The 22,084-nt window shown below is 43.6% G+C and overlaps 1 protein-coding gene across 2 annotated transcripts in view; it reads left to right on the top strand.

Moving 5' to 3' along the window:
* The window catches only part of LOC121537623 (solute carrier organic anion transporter family member 2A1), a 119,994-nt gene that overhangs the window by 40,421 nt on the left and 57,489 nt on the right, over positions 1-22,084 (top strand). The window contains exons 2-5 of one of the 2 annotated variants that reach the window (XM_041845207.1): positions 2,867-3,004; positions 6,136-6,298; positions 7,854-8,066; positions 16,750-16,848. In XM_041845207.1, coding sequence (XP_041701141.1) covers positions 2,867-3,004; positions 6,136-6,298; positions 7,854-8,066; positions 16,750-16,848 — 613 coding nt within the window. The remainder of the gene's footprint in view (positions 1-2,866; positions 3,005-6,135; positions 6,299-7,853; positions 8,067-16,749; positions 16,849-22,084) is intronic. The other variant, XM_045223498.1, reaches the window with a different exon arrangement.

The raw sequence follows: 22,084 nt of genomic DNA, 5'->3' as shown, positions 1-22,084 counted from the left end.
TGGGAAGATGTTTTGAGATGGGAGTGCTAGTTTGGAGTGCTAGTAACACAATGCATGCATCTACACTGAGTATACAAAACATTAGGAACACCTTCTGAATATTGAGTTAAACCCCCTTTTGCTCTCAGAGCAGCCTCAATTCGTTGGGGGCATGGACTCTACAAGGTGTCGAAAGCGTTCCAAAGGGATGCTGGCCCATGTTGACTCCAATGCTTCCCACAGTTCTGTTGTGAAGTTGGCTGGATGTCCTTTGGGTGGTGGACCTTTCTTGATGCACACGGGAAACTGTTGAGCGTGAAAAACCCAACAGTGTTACAGTTCTTAAAACATAAACCGGTGCGCCTGGCATCTACTACCATACCCGGTTCAAAGGCACTTCAATCTTTTGTCTTGTCCATTCACCCTCTGAATGGCACACATACACAATCCATGTCTCAATTGTCTCAAGGCTTAAAAATCCTTCTTTAACCTGTCTCCTCCCCTTCAGCTACACTGATTGAAGTGGATTTAACAACTGGATTCACCTGGTCTATCTATGTCATGGAAAAAGCAGCTGTTCCTAATGCTTTGTACACTGTGTATAATACCATTTGCGTGGCATTCAGTTGAGCAGGTGGGTTTTTAGGATTTCCAAACATGGGGATAATTTTTTTCAGGGTCTAGAAAAACAATTGGCCTTTTATAAACACATCTCATGCATTCTACGTCATTTACATGATAGAAGACATTAGCAGAATATGTTTTAATACCACACAAATGGCCAAATGCAGTCTACTGTGCAACTCGCTATTCAGGTAGGATGCAATTCTGGAACTTATTTTATCGTATTCATAATCATTTATTTTATCATTTGTATTATTGTGTATCATTGTTATTATTGTAGGCCTATTTATTCATCGAAACCAGCTCTTTAAATTTGCAAATGTGTTTTGTTTCATTCTGTTGAGACATTTTCGCTGGCTAAATTAAGTTTGATCGAGGGTGGTGGGGGAGGTTCTACCCCTTTAGGTATATTGAATTTGGCCTTTACTACTAGAAACACATAGAATAACATATTCATAAATGGCAAAAGAGACAGTCAAAAAATAAATCAGAAGGAATAAGGTTTTGAAGTGTCTGTCCTACATCTAGTACATATAAGAAATATCAGGAAATATATATATATTTTTAACCCATTACATTTGTACAGGTTACCTTCGGACGAGTCCCGTGACACTTGTCGTAGAGCGAAATGGAGACCACCATCGCGTTTGTGAGAGTCTCCCCTTTCCATAGAGTGGTCATATTATTTTGTAGGCCAAACTGTCCGGACGCTACAGACGTTTATGTGAGAAGACCGATTTCCTGGGACAAACACCAGCTAGGTCACCATCCACTGCAGATGCGGAAAGGCTTACATAGGCGGAGGCGGTGGATTGAGATGCAGCCCATGCAACAAAAACAACAACAGATCTCTAGTTCAAACTGACAGATTTTGATGGGGATTTTTTTGTATTATGTTACTTAGATTGACGTACGGGTCAATAGATTTAAGGATTAATAGAAAATTACTTTAGTAAACATGAAAGTCACCCAGTAAAATACTACTTGAGTAAAATACTAAAAGTACTTAGTTTTAAATATACTTAAGTATCAAAAGTAAATGTAATTGCTAAAATATACTTAATTATCAAAAGTAAAAGTAGAAATAATTTCAAATTCCTTATCAAGCAAACCAGATTTCAAATTTTTAAATTTTTAATTAACCGGTAGCCAGGGGCTATCAGCAACACTCAGACATCATTTACAAACGAAGCGATGTGTGTTTAATGAGTCCGCTAGATCAGAGGCAGTAGGGATGACCAGGGATGTAATTGCGTGAATTTGACCATTTTCCTTTCCCGCTGAGCATTCAAAATGTAAAGAGTACTTTGGTTATCAGGGAATTTATATGGAGTAAAAAGTACATTATTTTCTTTAGGAAAATGTGAAGTAAAATATAAATAGTAAATTACAGATACCCCAATTAAAGTATTTTTTACTGTAAGTGAAAAAACTTAATCCACAGCTACATATTTTATAGAAGCTATTGATCCTCTATGGCTAAATTATGCTCTCTGATGTAATGTTTTGAATTATTTTATTTATATCTATTCAGACAGGAGTAATATAATTTTGGAAATTGTTATTTATTTAATTTTGGTAAAATTATTTCAATTTATCAGGGTTGCTGCAGCTATTATAAGTAGTCCTATGACAAAAAAAATTACTGGCATGACAATTATTTATCATCTTGTGGTCAATCCTGCTATTTCTTGGATGCCCCGGCTCCACCCCCGTCTCGCACATTCTGTCCTTCTGTGTTTTGTCCTGTACATTTCTAACATTGGTCTTTCTGTCCGTCTGTCCATCTCTCTCTCTCTCTCTCTCTCTCTCTCTCACTCTCACTCTCACTCTCACTCTCACTCTCACTCTCACTCTCACTCTCACTCTCACTCTCACTCTCACTCTCACTCTCTCTCTGTCTCTGTCTCTGTCTCTGTCTCTGTCTCTGTCTCTGTCTCTGTCTCTGTCTCTGTCTCTGTCTCTGTCTCTGTCTCTGTCTCTGTCTCTCTCTCTCTCTCTCTCTCTCTCTCTGTCTCTGTCTCTGTCTCTGTCTCTGTCTCTGTCTCTGTCTCTGTCTCTGTCTCTGTCTCTGTCTCTCTCTCTCTCTCTCTCTCTCTCTCTCTCTGTCTCTGTCTCTGTCTCTGTCTCTGTCTCTGTCTCTGTCTCTCTCTCTCTGTCTCTGTCTCTGTCTCTGTCTCTGTCTCTGTCTCTGTCTCTCTCTCTCTCTCTCTCTCTCTCTCTCTCTCTCCCTCTCTCCCTCTCTCCCTTACTCCTCTCCTAGTTGTTTGTGCTGTGTCATGGCCTGCTGCAGCTCACCCAGCTCCTGTACAGCTCCTACTTTAAGAGCACCATCACCACCATCGAGAGACGCTTCGGTCTCAGCAGCTTCTCCTCTGGCACCATCTCCTCTCTGCACGAGGTAGGAGGCAGATCTCACCACAACACACTACAACAATCTCAAGTAGTTCATCATGATGTGATACACAAGTAGTGGAATATCAGTAACATGTAAACAACTGGCTGGTAGGTTCAAGATTGACTTCTAATGAATGTTATATGTCAAATAAAATAAAATAAAGTAAAATTGTATTGGCCACATGCACCAAATACAACAGGCGCAGACATTACAGTGAAATGCTTACTTACAGCCCTTAACCAACAGTGTATTTATTTCTTAATAAAAAAGTAAAATAAAACAACAACAAAAAAGTGTTGAGAAAAAAAGAGCAGAAGTAAAATAAAATAACAGTAGGGAGGCTATACATACAGGGGTGTACCGGTGCAGAGTCAATGTGCGGGGGGGGCAGTGCAAATAGTCTGGGTATCCATGATTAGCTGTTCAGGAGTCTTATGGCTTGGGGGTAGAAGCTGTTGAGAAGTCTTTTGGACCTAGACTTGGCACTCCGGTACCGCTTGCCGTGCGGTAGCAGAGAGAACAGTCTATGACTACGGTGACTGGAGTCTTTGACAATTTTGAGGGCCTTCCTCTGACACCACCTGGTATAGAGGTCCTGGATGGCAGGAAGCTTGGCCCCAGTGATGTACTGGGCCGTACGCACTACCCTCTGTAGTGCCTTGCGGTCGGAGGCCAAGCAGTTGCCATACCAGGCGGTGATGCAACCAGTCAGGATGCTCTCGATGGTGCAGCTGTAGAATTTTTTGAGGATCTGAGGACCCATGCCAAATCTTTTCAGTCTCCTGAGGGGGAATAGGCTTTGTCGTGCCCTCTTCACGACTTTCTTGGTGTGTTTGGACCATGATAGTTAGTTGGTGATGTGGACACCAAGGAACTTGAAGCTCTCAACCTGTTCCACTCCATCCCCGTCGATGAGAGTGGGGGCGTGCTCAGTCCTCTTTTTTTTCTTGTAGTCCACAATCATCTCCTTTGTCTTGGTCACGTTGAGTGAGAGGTTGTTATCCTTGCACCACACGGCCAGGTCTCTGACCTCCTCCCTATAGGCTGTCTCATCGTTGTCGGTGATCAGGCCTACCACTGTCATGTCGTCGGCAAACTTAATGATGGTGTTGGAGTCGTGCCTGGCCATGCAGTCATGGGTGAACAGGGAGTACAGGAGGGGACTGAGCACACACCCCTGAGGGGCCCCCGTGTTGAGGATCAGTGTGGTAGATGTGTTGTTACCTACCCTTACCACCTGGGGGCGGCCCGTCAGGAAGTCCAGGATCCAGTTGCAGAGGGAGGTGTTTAGTCCCAGGATCCTTAGCTTAGTGATGAGCTTTGAGGGCACTATGGTGTTGAATGCTGAGCTGTAGTCAATGAATAGCATTCTCACGTAGGTGTTCCTTTTGTACAGGTGGGAAAGAGCAGTGTGGAGTGCAATAGAGATTGCATCATCTGTGGATCTGTTTGGGCGGTATGCAAATTGGAGTGGGTCTAGGGTTTCTGGGATAATGGTGTTGATGTGAGCCATGACCAGCCTTTCAAAACACTTCATGGCTACAGACGTCAGTGCTACGGGTCGGTAGTCATTTAGGCAGGTTATCTTAGTGTCCTTGGGCACGGGGACTATGGTGGTCTGCTTGAAACATGTTGGTATTACAGACTCAGTCAGGGACATGTTGAAAATGTCAGTGAAGACACTTGCCAGTTGGTCAGCACATGCTAGGAGTACACGTCCTGGTAATCCGTCTGGCCCTGCGGCCTTGTGAATGTTGACCTGCTTAAAAGTCTTACTCACATCGGCTACGGCGAGCGTGATCACATAGTCATCCGGAATAGCTGGTGCTCTCATGCATGCTTCAGTGTTGCTTGCCTCGAAGCGAGAATAGAAGTGGTTTAGCTCGTCTGGAAGGCTTGTGTCACTGGGCAGCTTGGGGCTGGGCTTCCCTTTGTAGTCTGTAATAGTTTTCAAGCCCTGCCACATCCGATGAGAGTCAGAGCAGGTGCAGTACGATTCAATCTTAGTCCTGTATTGACTCTTTGCCTGTTTGATGGTTCGTCGGAGGGCATAGCGGGATTTCTTATAAGCGTCCGGGTTAGAGTCCCGCTCCTTGAAAGCGGCAGCTCTACCCTTTAGCTCAGTGCGGATGTTTCCTGTAATCCATGGCTTCTGGTTGGGGTATGTCAATACGACAGTGGTGTAAAGTACTTAAGTAAAAATTCTTAAGTCGTTTTGGGGTATCTGTACTTTACTTTATTATTTGTATTTTTGACAACTTTTACTTTTACTTCACTACATTCCTAAAGAAAATAATGTACTTTTTACTCCATACATTTTCTCTGACACCCAAAAGTACTTGTTACATTATGACAGGAAAATGGTCCAATTTACGCACTTATCAAGAGAACATCCCTGGTCATCCCTACTGCCTCTGATCTGGCGGACCCACTAAACACAAATGCTTCATTTGTAAATGATGTCTGAGTGTTGGAGTGTGCCCCTGGCTATCTGTAAATTAAAAATTAAAAACAAGAAAGTTCTGCCGTCTGGTTTGCTTAATACAAGGATTTATATAACGATTTATTTTAAGTATATTTAAAATACTTTTAGACTTTTACTCAGGCAGTATTTTACTGGGTGACTTTCATTTTTACTTGAGTCATTTTCGATAAGGTCTAATCTTTATTTTTACTCAAGTATGACAATTGAGTACTTGAGGGGCGGCAGGTAGCTTAGTGGTTAAGAGCGTTGTGCCAGTAACTGAAAGGTCGCTGGATCTAATCCCCGAGCCGACTAGGTGAAAAATCTGTCGATGTGCCCTTGAGCAAGGCACTTAACCCTAATTGCTCCTGTAAGTTGCTCTGGATAAGAGCGTCTGCTAAATGACGTAAATGTTTTTCCACCACTGCAATACGGCGTTGTCTGAGGCCTGCTCCTAGTTAAGAAGTAAAAAATATCCTCTGCAGCCATGTGTTGCTACTGCGTCCTCCTGATGACAGGGCCCTCTCTCTCTCTCTCTCTCTCTCTCTCTCTCTCTCTCTCTCTCTCTCTCTCTCTCTCTCTCTCTCTGTCTCTCTCTCCCTCTCTCTCTCTCTCTCTCTCTCTCTCTCTGTCTCTCTCTCTCTCTCTCTCTCTCTCTCTCTCCCTCTAGGTGGGGAACACAGTACTGATAGTGTTTGTGAGTTACCTGGGCAGCAGGGTCCATCGGCCTCGTCTCATTGGACTGGGTGGCCTGCTGATGTCCATCAGTGCTCTGATCCTGGCCCTACCTCACTTCCTGTCCCAGCCCTATGAGTACGACTCTGCCATACATGGTAAGATCTAGGGGTTCAATATAGATTTTTTTTATAGCTACAATACTTTGCAATACCAAGGATACACCTCTGAATAAATCTGCATAGATTATCTTCATGGGCAGGTTTCCGTCACACAGAATCTCAATAAAAAATGCTTCTTAGTCCAGGACTAGACTTTCGCTGTGTCCGGGAAACTGGCCGCATGAGTTTTAAAACCTAGTGTATGGCAAGCATCATCCACAATCAATCTCTATAAAGCAGCAAGCATCATCCACAATCAATCTCTATAAAGCAGCAAGCATCATCCACAATCAATCTCTATAAAGCAGCAAGCATCATCCACAATCAGTCTCTATAAAGCAGCAAGCATCATCCACAATCAGTTTCTATAAAGCAGCAAGCATCATCCACAATCAATCTCTATAAAGCAACAAGCATCATCCACAATCAGTCTCTATAAAGCAGCAAGCATCATCCACAATCAGTCTCTATAAAGCAGTAAGCATCATCCACAATCAGTCTCTATAAAGCAGAAATCCCAGTATGTTGGACCTGGTTCAGCCTGTCATGTAGTGGAGTGGTGGACTGGTGGAGTTGTGTAGTGTTGTGGTGTTTTGGAATGGAGTGGTATAGTGGAATGGTGTAGTGGAGTGGTATAGTGGAATGGTGTAGTGGAGTGGTGTAGTGGAGTAGTGGATTGGAGTGTTGTAGTGGTGTAGTGGAGTGATGTGTTGGATTGGAGTGGTGTGGAGTGTTGGATTGGAGGGGTGTAGTGGATTGGTTTAGTGGTGTAGTGGATTGGATTGGTTTAGTGGTGTAGTGTAGTGGATTGGTTTAGTGGTGTGGTGGAGTGGATTGGTTTAGTGGTGGATTGGATTGGTTTAGTGGTGTGGTGTGGTGGGGTAGTGGAGTGGTGTAGGGGTGTGGTTAGATTTGGATGGTTGGATTTAGAAATAATGAATTGTGAGAGCCAGCCTGGCCTGCAGGTGCTCTCTAGCTGATCCCATTCTACATAAATCCAAGAAGATTAAGGCTGTCTCTCAGGCAGTTGGTTTAATTCAGTACTTTCACTCTCTTTTTTCCTCCTCTGTCTGCCCTGTAGACACACACACACACACACACACACACACACACACACACACACACACACACACACACACACACACACACACACAGTACACTGGCTGGATGCTGCTTCTCATGGGGTACCACTGAAGGGTTAAGGGTCACATTAAACTCCAGGAACAGCTGTGTATAGTTCACAGGCCTGTAATTAACTCTATCTGTCTGTCTGTGTGTCTGTTTATCTGTCTGTTTATCTGTCTGTCTGTCTGTCTGTCTGTCTGTCTGTCTGTCTGTCTGTCTGTCTGTCGGTCTCTGTACTTGTGTCTGTGTGCTTGCGTGTGTGTGTGTGTGTGTGTGTGTGTGTGTGTGTCTGTGTGTGTGTGTGTGTGTGTGTGTGTGTGTGTGTGTCTGTGTCTGTGTGTGTGTGTCTGTGTGCTTGCGTGTGTGTGTGTGTGTCTGTGTGTGTGTGTGTGTGTGTGTGTGTCTGTGAATGCGTTTTTTCCCCCAGATCGCCAAGACCTGTGTTCACTGCAGGGTACCTCCAACATGACAGAGGCCTGTGGGAAAGCAGAGACCAAACGTATAGCAGACACCAATAACCTGTGGCTGCTCATGGCTATAGCTCAGCTGCTGTTCGGGGTGGGGTCTGTTCCCATACAACCCTTTGGTATCTCTTATGTGGATGACTTCGCCGGACAAGGCAACTCCCCCCTCTACATAGGTAAATCCAACAAAAAATCCAACAACACATCACTTTTCAAGCATTTTTTATTTTTATTTTATTTCACCTTTATTTAACCAGGTAAGCCAGTTGAGAACAAGTTCTCATTTACAACTGCGACCTGGCCAAGATAAAGCAAAGCAGTGTGATAAAAACAACAACACAGAGTTACATATGGGGTAAAACAAAACGTACAGTCAATTACACAATAGAAAATCTATATACAGTGTGTGCAAATGTAGTAAGTTATGGAGGTAAGGCAATAAATAGGCCATAGTGCAAAATAGTTTAGAACAATTTAGTATTAACACTGGAGTGATAGATGTGCAGAAGATGATGTGCAAATAGAGATACTGGGGTGCAAATGAGCAAAATAAATAACAATATGGGGATGAGGTAGTTGGGTGGGCTAATTGCAGATGGGCTGTGTACAGGTGCAGTGATCGGTAAGCTGCTCTGACAACTGATGCTTAAAGTTAGTGAGGGAGATAAGAGTCTCCAGCTTCAGAGATTTTTGCAGTTCGTTCCAGTCATTGGCAGCAGAGAACTGGAAGGAATGGCGGCCAAAGGAGGTGTTGGCTTTGGGGATGACCAGTGAGATATACCTGCTGGAGCGCATACTACGGGTGGGTGTTGCTATGGTGATCAATGAGCTAAGATAAGGCGGGTATTTGCCTAGCAGTGATTTATAGATGACCTGGAGCCAGTGGGTTTGGCGACAAATATGTAGTGAGGGCCAGCCTACGAGAGCGTACAGGTCACAATGGTGGGTATTATATGGGGCTTTGGTGACAGAACAGATGGCACTGTGATAGACTACATCCAATTTGCTGAGTAGAGTGTTGGAGGCTATTTTGTAAATTACATCGCTGAAGTCAAGGATTGGTAGGATATTCAGTTTTTCGAGGGCATGTTTGGCAGCATGATTGAAGGAGGCTTTGTTGCGAAATAAGAAGCCGATTCTAGATTTAACTTTGGATTGGAGATGCTTAATGTGAGTCTGGAAGGAGAGTTTACGGTATTTAGGTATTTGTAGTTGTCCACATATTCTAAGTCAGACCCGTCGAGAGTAGTGATTCTAGTCGGGCGGGCGGGTGCAATCAGCGTTCGATTGAAGAGCATGCATTTAGTTTTACTAGCGTTTAAGAGCAGTTGGAGGCTACGGAAGGAGTGTTGTATGGCATTGAAGCTCGTTTGGAGGTTTGTTAACACAGTGTCCAGTGAAGGGGCAGATGTATACAAAATGGTGTCATCTGCGTAGAGGTGGATCTGAGAGTCACCAGCAGCAAGAGCGACATCATTGATATACACAGAGAATAGAGTCGGCCCGAGAATTGAACCCTGTGGCACCCCCATAGAGACTGCCAGAGGTCCAGACAACAGCACCTCCGATTTGACACATTGAACTCTATCTGAGAAGTACTTGGTGAACCAGGCGAGGCAGTCATTTGAGAAACCAAGGCTATTTAGTCTGCCAATAAGAATGTGGTGATTGACAGAGTCGAAAGCCTTGGCCAGGTCAATGAAGACGGCTGCACAGTACTGTCTTTTATCGAACGCAGTTATAATATCGTTTAGGACCTTGAGCGTGGCTGAGGTGTACCCATGACCAGCTCAGAAACCAGATTGCATAGCGGAGAAGGTACGGTGGGATTCAAAATGGTCGGTGTCCATCTGTCGTAGACGGCCGCGACTGGGAGACCAATGGGGTGGCGCACAATTGGCCCAGCGTCGTCCAGGGTAGGGCAGGGGAGGGAATGGCCGGCAGGGATGTAGCTCAGTTGGTAGAGCATGACGTTTGCAACGACAGGGTTGTGGGTTCGATTCCCACGGTGGGCCAGTATGAACAATAAATAAAAAGTATGCACTCACTAACTGTAAGTCGCTCTGGATAAGAGTGTGTGCTAAATGACTAAAATGTAAATGTACATAATAAAGTGCTCTTCTACCTTCTTAACAACACTATCAACAAGGCAGGTCCTACTGGCCCTAGTTTTGTCACATCTTGACTACTGTTCAGTCGTGTGGTCAGGCGCCACAAAAAAGGACTTAGGAAAATTGCAATTGGCTCAGAACAGGGCAGCACGGCTGGCCCTTGGATGTACACAGTGAGCTAATATGAATAATATGCATGTCAATCTTTCCTGGCTCAAAGTGGAGAAGAGATTGACTTCATCACTACTTGTATTTATGAGAGGTATTGACATGTTGAATGCACCGAGCTGTCTGTTTGAACTACTGGCGCACAGCTCGGACACCCATGATTACCCCACAAGACATGCCACCAGAGGTCTCTTCACTGTCCCCAAATCCAGAACAGATTATGGGAGACACACAGTACTACATAGAGCCATGACTACATGGAACTCTATTCCACATCAGGTAACTGATACAAGCAGTAGAATCAGATTTAAAAAACAGATAAAAAAAAACCTTATGGAACAGCGGGGACTGTGAAGCAACACAAACATAGGCACAGACACATGCATACACACGCACAATAACATGGATTTTGTACTGTAGATATGTGGTAGTGGTGGAGTAGGGTCTGAGGGCACACAGTGTGTTGTGAAATCTGTGAATGTATTGTAATGTTTTTAAAACTGCCTTAATTTTGCTGGACCCCAGGAAGAGTAGCTGCTGCTTTACCAACGGAACATTCAAAACTGTAATATCTTATGTAACCTCCCGAGTGGCGCAGTGGTCTAAGGCACTGCATCGCAGTGCTAGCTGTGCCACTAGAGATCCTGGTTCGAATCCAGGCTCTGCTGTAGCCGGCCGCAACCGGGAGACCAATGGGGCGGCGCACAATTGGCCCAGCGTCGTCCAGGGTAGGGGAGGGAATGGCCGGCAGGGAGGTAGTTCAGTTGGTAGAGCATGGCGTTTGCAACGCCAGGGTTGTGGGTTCGATTCCCACGGGGGGCCAGTATGAAAAAAAAAAAAAGAAGAAGAATGTATGCACTAACTGTAAGTCGCTCTGGATAAGAGCGTCTGCTAAATGACGTAAAATGTAAAAGTAAATGTATCACCGAGTCGTGGCTGAACGACAACATGGATAACATACAGCTGGCGGGACATACGCTGCATCGGCAGGATAGAACGGCTGACTCGGGTAAGACAAGGGGTGGCGGTCTGTGTATATTTGTAAACAACAGCTGGTGCACAAAATCTAATATTAAGGAAGTCTCAAGGTTTTGCTCGCCTGAGGTAGAGTATCTCATGATCAGCTGTAGACCACACTATTTACCAAGAGAGTTTTTAGCTGTCTATTTACCATCGCAAACCGATGTTGGCACTAAGACTGCACTCAATCAGCTGTATAAGGCCATAAGCAAACAGGAAAAACGCTCATCCAGAGGCAGCGCACCTAGTGACCGGGGACTTTAATGCAGGGAAACTTAAATCCATTCTACCTCATTTCTAGACCACCTTTACTCCACACACAGAGACGCGTACAAAGCTATGACATTGAGGAGTACACCACATCAGTCACCGGCTTCATCAATAAGTGCATCGATGATGTCGTCCCCACAGTGACCGTACGTACATACCCCAACCAGAAGCCATGGATTACAGGCAACATCCGCACTGAGCTAAAGGGTAGAGCTGATGCTTTCAAGGAGCGGGACTCTAACCCGGACGCTTATAAGAAATCCCACTATGCCCTCCGACGAACCATCAAACAGGCAAAGCGTCAATACAGGACTAAGATTTAATCGTACTACACCGGCTCCAACGCTCGTCGGATGTGGCAGGGCTTGAAAACTATTACAGACTACAAAGGGAAACACAGCCGCGAACTGCCCAGTGACACGAGCCTTCCAGACGAGCTAAATCACTTATATGCTCGCTTCGAGGCAAGCAACACTGAAGCATGCATGAGAGCATCAGCTGTTCCGGATGACTATGTGATCACGCTCTTCGTAGCCGATGTGAGTAAGACTTTTAAGCAGGTCAACATTCACAAGGCCGCAGGGACAGACGGATTACCAGGACGCGTACTCTGAGTATGCACTGACCAACTGGCAGGTTTCTTCACTGACATTTTCAACATGTCCCTGACTGAGTCTGTAATACCAACATCTTTCAAGCAGACCACCATAGTCCCTGTGCCCAAGAACACTAAGGTAACCTGTCTAAATGACTACCGACTCGTAGCACTCACGTCTGTAGCCATGAAATGCTTTGAAAGGCTGGACATGACTCATATCAACACCATTATCCCAGAAACCCTAGACCCACTCCAATTTGCATACCGCCCCAAAAAGATCCACAGATGATCAAATCTCTATTGCACTGCCAATTCCAACCTAGACAAGAGGAACACCTACGTGAGAATGCTATTCATTGACTACAGCTCAGCGTTCAACACCATAGCGCCCTCAAAGCTCATTACTAAGCTAAGTACCCTGGGTCTAAACACCTCCCTCTGCAACTGGATCCTGGACTTCCTAACGGGCCGCTCCCAGGTGGTAAGGGTAGGTAACAACACATCTGCCACGCTGATCCTCAACACGGGGGCCCCTCAGGGGTGCGTGCTCAGTCCCCTCCTGTACTCCCTGTTCACCCATGACTGCATGGCAGATGGCAGATGATGGTGATGACTCCATCACCATCATTAAGTTTGCCGATAACACAACAGTGGTAGGCCTGATCACCGACAACATTGAGACAGCCTATAGGGAGGATGTCAGAGACCTGGCCATGTGGTGCCAGGATGACAACCTGTCCCTCAACGTGATCAAGACAAAGGAGCTGATTGTGGACTACAGGAAAAAAAAGAGGACTGAGCACGCCCCCATTCTCATCGACGAGGCTGTAGTGGAACAGGTTGAGAGCTTCAAGTTCCTTGGTGTCCACATCACCAACAAACTATCATGGTCCAAACACACCAAGACAGTCGTGAAGAGGGCACGACAAAGCCTATTCCCCCTCAGGAGACTGAAAAGATTTGGCATGGGTCCTCAGATCCTCAAAAGGTTCTACAGCTGCACTATCGAAAGCATCCTGACCGGTTGCATCACTGCCTGGTATGGCAACTGCTCGGCCTCTGACCGCAAGGCGCTACAGAGGGTAGTGCGTACGGCCCAGTACATCACTGGGGCCAAGCTTCCTGCCATCCAGGACCTCTATACCAGGCGGTGTCAGAGGAAGGCCTTAAAAATTGTCAAAGACTCCAGCCACTCTAGTCAAAGACTGTTCTCTCTGCTACCGCACGGCAAGTGGTACTGGAGTGCCAAGTCTGGGTCCAAAAGGCTTATTAACAGCTTTTATCCCAAAGCCATAAGACTCCTGAACAGCTAATCATGGCTACCTGGACTATTTGCATTTTAACTTGTAAGTAAGCGTTTCACTGTAAGGTCTACACCTGTTGTATTCGGCGCATGTGGCAAATACAATTTGATTTGATTTGATTTTACCCCAACACCTTGACAGAGCTTGAATAATTTGTAAAAGAATAATGGGCAAATATTTCACAATCCAGGAGTGTCAAGCTCTTAGAGACTTACCCAATTAGACTCACAGCTGTAATCACTGCAAAAGGTGTTTGTAACACGTATTGACTCAGGGGGGGTGACACTCAGGGGGGGTTACATTTTTAATTAGTTTTTAAGAAATGTTAGATACTTTTTTTTATTTTGACATTAGAGTATTTTGTGTAGATCGTTGACAAGAAATTACACTTAAATCCATTTTAATCCCGCTTAGTGACAATAAAATGTGAAGAATAGTTATGATACCCACTGTAGGTAAGAGGCTTGTAGCTTAATGAAACACAAGTCCCTTTAAATAGGTAAGAGGCTTGTAGCTTAATGAAACACGTGTCCCTTTAAATAGGTAAGAGGCTTGTAGCTTAATGAAACACGAGTCCCTTTAAATAGGTAAGAGGCTTGTAGCTTAATGAAACACGAGTCCCTTTAAATAGGTAACAGGCTTGTAGCTTACGGAAACACGAGTCCCTTTAAATAGGTAAGAGGCTTGTAGCTTACTGAAACACGAGTCCCTTTAAATAGGTAAGAGGCTTGTAGCTTACTGAAACACGTGTCCCTTTAAATTGGTAAGAGGCTTGTAGCTTAATGAAACACGAGTCCCTTTAAATAGGTAAGAGGCTTGTAGCTTAATGAAACACGAGTCCCTTTAAATAGGTAAGAGGCTTGTAGCTTAATGTAACACGAGTCCCTTTAAATAGGTAAGATGCTTGTAGCTTAATGAAACACGAGTCCCTTTAAATAGGTAAGAGGCTTGTAGCTTCCGGAAACACGAGTCCCTTTAAATAGGTAAGAGGCTTGTAGCTTAATGAAACACGAGTCCCTTTAAATAGGTAAGAGGCTTGTAGCTTAATGAAACACGAGTCCCTTTAAATAGGTAAGAGGCTTGTAGCTTAATGAAACACGAGTCCCTTTAAATAGGTAAGAGGCTTGTAGCTTAATGAAACACGAGTCCCTTTAAATAGGTAAGAGGCTTGTAGCTTAATGAAACACGAGTCCCTTTAAATAGGTAAGAGGCTTGTAGCTTAATGAAACACGAGTCCCTTTAAATAGGTAAGAGGCTTGTAGCTTAATGAAACACGAGTCCCTTTAAATAGGTAAGAGGCTTGTAGCTTAATGAAACACGAGTCCCTTTAAATAGGTAAGAGGCTTGTAGCTTAATGAAACACGAGTCTCTTTAAATAGGTAAGAGGCTTGTAGCTTAATGAAACATGAGTCCCTTTAAATAGGTAAGAGGCTTGTAGCTTAATGAAACACGAGTCCCTTTAAATAGGTAAGAGGCTTGTAGCTTAATGAAACACGAGTCCCTTTAAATAGGTAAGATGCTTGTAGCTTAATGAAACACGAGTCCCTTTAAATAGGTAAGATGCTTGTAGCTTAATGAAACACGAGTCCCTTTAAATAGGTAAGAGGCTTGTAGCTTCCGGAAACACGAGTCCCTTTAAATAGGTAAGAGGCTTGTAGCTTAATGAAACACGAGTCCCTTTAAATAGGTAAGAGGCTTGTAGCTTAATGAAACACGAGTCCCTTTAAATAGGTAAGAGGCTTGTAGCTTAATGAAACACGAGTCCCTTTAAATAGGTAAGAGGCTTGTAGCTTAATGAAACACGAGTCCCTTTAAATAGGTAAGAGGCTTGTAGCTTAATGAAACACGAGTCCCTTTAAATAGGTAAGAGGCTTGTAGCTTAATGAAACACGAGTCCCTTTAAATAGGTAAGAGGCTTGTAGCTTAATGAAACACGAGTCCCTTTAAATAGGTAAGAGGCTTGTAGCTTAATGAAACACGAGTCCCTTTAAATAGGTAAGAGGCTTGTAGCTTAATGAAACACGAGTCTCTTTAAATAGGTAAGAGGCTTGTAGCTTAATGAAACATGAGTCCCTTTAAATAGGTAAGAGGCTTGTAGCTTAATGAAACACGAGTCCCTTTAAATAGGTAAGAGGCTTGTAGCTTAATGAAACACGAGTCCCTTTAAATAGGTAAGATGCTTGTAGCTTAATGAAACACGAGTCCCTTTAAATAGGTAAGAGGCTTGTAGCTTCCGGAAACACGAGTCCCTTTAAATAGGTAAGAGGCTTGTAGCTTAATGAAACACGAGTCCCTTTAAATAGGTAAGAGGCTTGTAGCTTAATGAAACACGAGTCCCTTTAAATAGGTAAGAGGCTTGTAGCTTAATGAAACACGAGTCCCTTTAAATAGGTAAGAGGCTTGTAGCTTAATGAAACACGAGTCCCTTTAAATAGGTAAGAGGCTTGTAGCTTAATGAAACACGAGTCCCTTTAAATAGGTAAGAGGCTTGTAGCTTAATGAAACACGAGTCCTTTTAAATAGGTAAGAGGCTTGTAGCTTAATGAAACACGAGTCCCTTTAAATAGGTAAGAGGCTTGTAGCTTAATGAAACACGAGTCCCTTTAAATAGGTAAGAGGCTTGTAGCTTAATGAAACACGAGTCTCTTTAAATAGGTAAGAGGCTTGTAGCTTAATGAAACATGAGTCCCTTTAAATAGGTAAGAGGCTTGTAGCTTAATGAAACACGAGTCCCTTTAAATAGGTAAGAGGCTTGTAGCTTAATGAAACACGAGTCCCTTTAAATAGGTAAGAGGCTTGTAGCTTAATGAAACACGAGTCTCTTTAAATAGGTAAGAGGCTTGTAGCTTAATGAAACACGAGTCCCTTTAAATAGGTAAGAGGCTTGTAGCTTAATGAAACACGAGTCCCTTTAAATAGGTAAGAGGCTTGTAGCTTAATGAAACACGAGTCCCTTTAAATAGGTAAGAGGCTTGTAGCTTAATGAAACACGAGTCCCTTTAAATAGGTAAGAGGCTTGTAGCTTACGGAAACACGAGTCCCTTTAAATAGGTAAGAGGCTTGTAGCTTACGGAAAGACGAGTCCCTTTAAATAGGTAAGAGGCTTGAGACATGACATTATACTATCTGTACTGAGTTGTCTACGGCGATCTCCCGGGGCAAACTAAAACACCTTAGCTTAACACAGGCAGGTTGTAATCGCTTGACTTATAGATATAAAAAGTCAAGTTTGCTGGAGTTATTTAGCAAAAAGAAGAGGAGGGAGTGTATTCATTTAGTTAATAACAGACGCTTGAACATGATCCAGCAGGTCGTATTACTGCAGCTCAAACAGCAGTAGGACACATGGACCTGGTGTTAAGACCCTGACTGTCTCTTTTCTCCCCAGCCATCCTGTTTGCTGTGTCTGTGTTTGGACCTGCCTTTGGCTTCCTGCTGGGCTCCGTCATGCTGAGGATCTATGTGGACGTGGACAGAACTGGTTCAGGTTGATACTGGGTTTGGGTTGTTAGAGTGGTGGCAGAGGTTTTGGTAGCTGGTTAGAGTGTAGGCTAAACTGTAATCTCTCTCTCTCTCTCTCTGTATCTCTCTCTCTCTCTCTCTCTCTCTCTCTCTCTCTCTCTCTCTCTCTCTCTCTCTCTCTCTCTCTCTCTCTCTCTCTCTATTGGCATGGGAAACATATATTTACATTGCCAAAGCAAATGAAACAGACAATAACAAAAGGGAAATTAACAATCAGAAATGAACAGTAAACATTACACACTCAGAGTTTTAATATAGACATTTCAAATGATACACAGTACCTTCAGAAAGTATTGATACCCCTTGACGTATTCCACAATACCCCATAATGACAAAGTGAAAACATGTTTTTCAGAAATCTTTGCAAATTTATTGAAAATTAAATACTGAAATATCTCATTTACATAAGTATTCACACCCCTGAGTCAATACATGTTATAATAATATAATAATAATATGCCATTTAGCAGACGCTTTTATCCAAAGCGACTTACAGTCATGTGTGCATAAATATTTTACGTATGGGTGGTCCCGGGGATCGAACCCACTACCTTGGCGTTACAAGCGCCGTGCTCTACCAGCTGAGCTACAGAGGACCTGATTAGAATCACCTTTAGCAGTGATTACAGCTGTGAGTCTTTCTGGGTAAGTCTCTTAGAGCTTTGGATTGTAGAATATTTGCCCATTATTCTTTAAAAATTCTTCAAGCTCTGTCAAGTTGCTTGTTGATCATTACAGCCATTTTAAAGGCGTGCCATATATTTTCAAGACGATTTAAGACAAAGCTGTAACTAGGCCACTCGGGAACCTTCATTGTTCTTCCGGGGCTCCCGAGTGGCGCAGCGGCACTGGATCTCAGTGCTTGAGGCGTCACTACAGACCCTGGTTCGATTCCAGGCTGTATCACAACCGGCCGTGATTGGGAGTCCCATAGGGGCGGCGCACAATTGGCCCAGCATCGTTAGGGTTTGGCTGGGGTAGGCTGTCATTGTAAATAAGAATTTGTTCTTAACTGACTTGCCTAGTTAAATAAAGGTTAAATAAAAAATATAAAAAATATGTCTTGGTAAGCAACTCCAGTGTATATTTGGCCTTGTGTTTTAGGTAATTGTCCTGCTGAAAGGTGAATTTGTCTCCCAGTGTCTGTTGGAAAGCAGACTGAACCAGGTTTTCCTCTAGGATTTTACCTGTGCTTAGCTCTATTCCGTATCTTTTTATACTAAAAATACTCCCTAGTGCAGGTGACAAGCATACCCATAACATGATGACGTCACCACCTGCTTGAAAATATGAAGAGTGGTACTCAGTGATGTGTTGGATTTGCCCCAAACATAAAGCTTTTTATTCAGGACAAAAAGTGAATTTCTTTGCCACATTTTATGCAGTATTACTTTAGTGCCTTGTTGCAAACAGGATGCATGTTTTGGAATATTTTTAATCTGTACAGGCTTCCTTATTTTCACTCTGTAATTTATGTAAGTATTGTGGAGTAACTACAATGTTATTGATCCATCCTCAGTTATCTCCCATAACAGCCATTAAACTCTGTAACTGTTTTGGTGAAATCCCTGAGCGGTTACCTTCCTCTCCGGCAACTGAGTTAGGAAGGGCACCTGTATCTTTGTACATAGTCAAAGCCTTCCTTAATTTTGGGTCAGTCACAGTGGTCAGGTATTCTGCCACTGTGTACTCTCTGTTCAGGACCAAATAACATTCAAGTTTGCTCAGTTTTTTTTGTTGATTCTTTCCAATGTGTCAAGTAATTCTCTTTTTGTTTTCTCATGAAAACTAATTGTGTTGCGTTCCTGGGGCTGAGGGGACTCTTCTCCAGGTTCATGTGTAGTTGAGGGCTTTGTTATGAAAGGTTTGAGAATCGCTTCCTTTTAGGTGGTTGTAGAATTGAATTGCTCTTTTCTGGATAATTAGCGGGAATCGTCCTAATTCTGCTATGCATGAGTTTTAAGTTGTATATAGATGATTTTTTTTTTCTTCAGAATTCTGCATGCAGAGTCTCAATTTGGTGGTTGTCCCATTTTGTGAATTCTAGGTTGTTGACTGATTGAAGTATTCTTAGCCAGATCCTAATTGGGATGTTTTATGTTCCTTTTAAATGGCATAGAAGGCTCTTCTTACCTCGTCTCTCAGATCGTTCACAGCCCTGTGGAAGTTACCTGTGGTGATGATGTTTATGCCAAGTTAGGTATAGTTTTTTTGTGTGCTCTAAGGCAACAGTGTCTAGGTGGAATTTGTATTTGTGGTCCTGGCAACAGGACCTTTTTTTGAAACACTTATTTCTGTCTTAACTGTCAGGGCCCAGGTCTGACAGAATCTGTGCAGAAGATCTAGGTGCTGCTGTAGGCCCTCCTTGGTTGGGGACAGAAGCACCAGATCATCAGCAAACAGTAGACATTTGACTTCAGATTCTAGTAGGCTGAGGCCGGGTGCTGCAGACTGTTCTAGAGTTAAATTACTTCCATTGTCATTGTCTACATAGCAATGGTGGAACCAACAACAACAAGGCAGCAATACTAATTGTAGTAGTGGAAATGTGATTACCATTAACAGCAACAACACTATTAATGAGAATAATACATTAAAGCAATAGTAGTGGGCCGGTCTCAACACGACTGAGAAGCCACATGGCATGTCACGTTCCCCAGCAAGAAAACCAAAAATGTCACGCAAACAGGACGGGGAAACTAACAAAGAGTCACTGACAACAACCAAAGCAGGTTTTAGAAGGGATTTTAAAAGACACTCATGGGGGGTGTCCACTAAAAGTTGACTAGCAACAACTTGGACCTAAAAGACACCCACCATGAGACCCACTAAATCTGTCCAATAAGAGGTAAACAATGGAAAAACCCACACCAACCTTAAAGACAGGAAGCAAAACAAAAACATGGAAGATCAGATAAAGGAATGTTTGTCTAGAACTCACATAGGGAGAGACAACTAAAGGAGTTAACCCTCCACATCTCTGAAGACAACTGGAGCACTGGGCCAGCCACTCTTAAATATCACCTGGACCAGCGCAGGTGAAACACCTTCGCACTAACGAGATGACAAACCAGCACAGGTGTAACACTTACTGACTAACGAGGTGACACCAGAGTGAGAACAGCCTGTCCTCTCTGGGCAGCCAGGTTTGTCTATGATGACCGGTCTCTGTACCCAGTCAGTGTTTTCCATCAGTCACAGTGGTCAGATAATCTGCCATCGTGTGCTGTATCAGTCACAGTGGTCAGATAATCTGCCATCGTGTGCTGTATCAGTCACAGTGGTCAGATAATCTGCCATCGTGTGCTGTATCAGTCAGTCACAGTGGTCAGATAATCTGCCATCGTGTGCTGTATCAGTCACAGTGGTCAGATAATCTGCCATCGTGTGCTGTATCAGTCACAGTGGTCAGATAATCTGCCATCGTGTGCTGTATCAGTCACAGTGGTCAGATAATCTGCCATCGTGTGCTGTATCAGTCACAGTGGTCAGATAATCTGCCATCGTGTGCTGTATCAGTCACAGTGGTCAGATAATCTGCCATCGTGTGCTGTATCAGTCAGTCACAGTGGTCAGATAATCTGCCATCGTGTGCTGTATCAGTCACAGTGGTCAGATAATCTGCCATCGTGTGCTGTATCAGTCACAGTGGTCAGATAATCTGCCATCGTGTGCTGTATCAGTCAGTCACAGTGGTCAGATAATCTGCCATCGTGTGCTGTATCAGTCACAGTGGTCAGATAATCTGCCATTGTGTGCTGTATCAGTCACAGTGGTCAGATAATCTGCCATCGTGTGCTGTATCAGTCACAGTGGTCAGATAATCTGCCATCGTGTGCTGTATCAGTCACAGTGGTCAGATAATCTGCCATCGTGTGCTGTATCAGTCACAGTGGTCAGATAATCTGCCATCGTGTGCTGTATCAGTCACAGTGGTCAGATAATCTGCCATCGTGTGCTGTATCAGTCACAGTGGTCAGATAATCTGCCATCGTGTGCTGTATCAGTCAGTCACAGTGGTCAGATAATCTGCCATCGTGTGCTGTATCAGTCACAGTGGTCAGATAATCTGCCATCGTGTGCTGTATCAGTCACAGTGGTCAGATAATCTGCCATCGTGTGCTGTATCAGTCACAGTGGTCAGATAATCTGCCATCGTGTGCTGTATCAGTCACAGTGGTCAGATAATCTGCCATCGTGTGCTGTATCAGTCACAGTGGTCAGATAATCTGCCATCGTGTGCTGTATCAGTCACAGTGGTCAGATAATCTGCCATCGTGTGCTGTATCAGTCACAGTGGTCAGATAATCTGCCATTGTGTGCTGTATCAGTCACAGTGGTCAGATAATCTGCCACCATGTACTGTCTGTTTAGAGCCAAATAGCACTGAAGTTTACTTTGATTTCTTGTGGAGTCTTTCCAATAGGTGATATATTTTTCTTTTTGCTTTGTGATGATTTGGTTGGGCCAGATTTTCTGAGTGCTGTCCTGAGGCTCTATGGGATTGGTTTGGGTTTGTGAACTGAGCCTCAGAACCAGCTGGCTGAGGGGACTCTTCTCTTGTTTCATATCTTGACATTGTAGAGCTGTGTGATTAAATGTTTCAGGGTTGCTTGTTTTTAGATGGTTGTAAAATTTGATGGCTCTTTTTTCTATTCGAATAAGGAGGGGGTATTGGCCCAATTCTGCTCTACATGCGTTATTTTGTCTTTGCACTTGCAATACAGTCTTGCAAAACTCTGCATGCAGTGTTTCGATTGGATGTTTGTCCCATTCATTATTGATTATTGGAGAGTGGACACCATACATTGCTGCCATATAGAGGAATTGATTCTATAACTGATTTGATTTTTTTTTGCCAGATCCTAATTTGATTTTATATTTGAATGTTCCTTTTAGAATGCACTTCTACCTTTGTCTCTCAGCTCGTTCACAGCCATGTGAAAGCTGCACCTGTGTTGCTGATATTCAGTCCTAGGTACTGTACGTGTCCAAATAGAATTTGTATTTGTGATCCAGATTTTCGGACCTCTTGGAATATCATTATATTCCGTTTTTTAGTTTAACTGTCAGAGCCCAGGTTAAATAGTTTTGGATTGATTGATCAGCCCTCTCTCTCTATGTCTCTATGTCTCTCTCTCTCTCTCTCTCTCTCTCTCTCTCTCTCTCTCTCTATGTCTCTCTCTCTCTCTCTATGTCTC

This window comes from Coregonus clupeaformis, chromosome 11, assembly GCF_020615455.1.
Source record: "Coregonus clupeaformis isolate EN_2021a chromosome 11, ASM2061545v1, whole genome shotgun sequence".
Lineage (NCBI taxonomy): Eukaryota > Metazoa > Chordata > Actinopteri > Salmoniformes > Salmonidae > Coregonus > Coregonus clupeaformis.
This window is presented reverse-complemented; position numbering and strand designations above follow the sequence as displayed.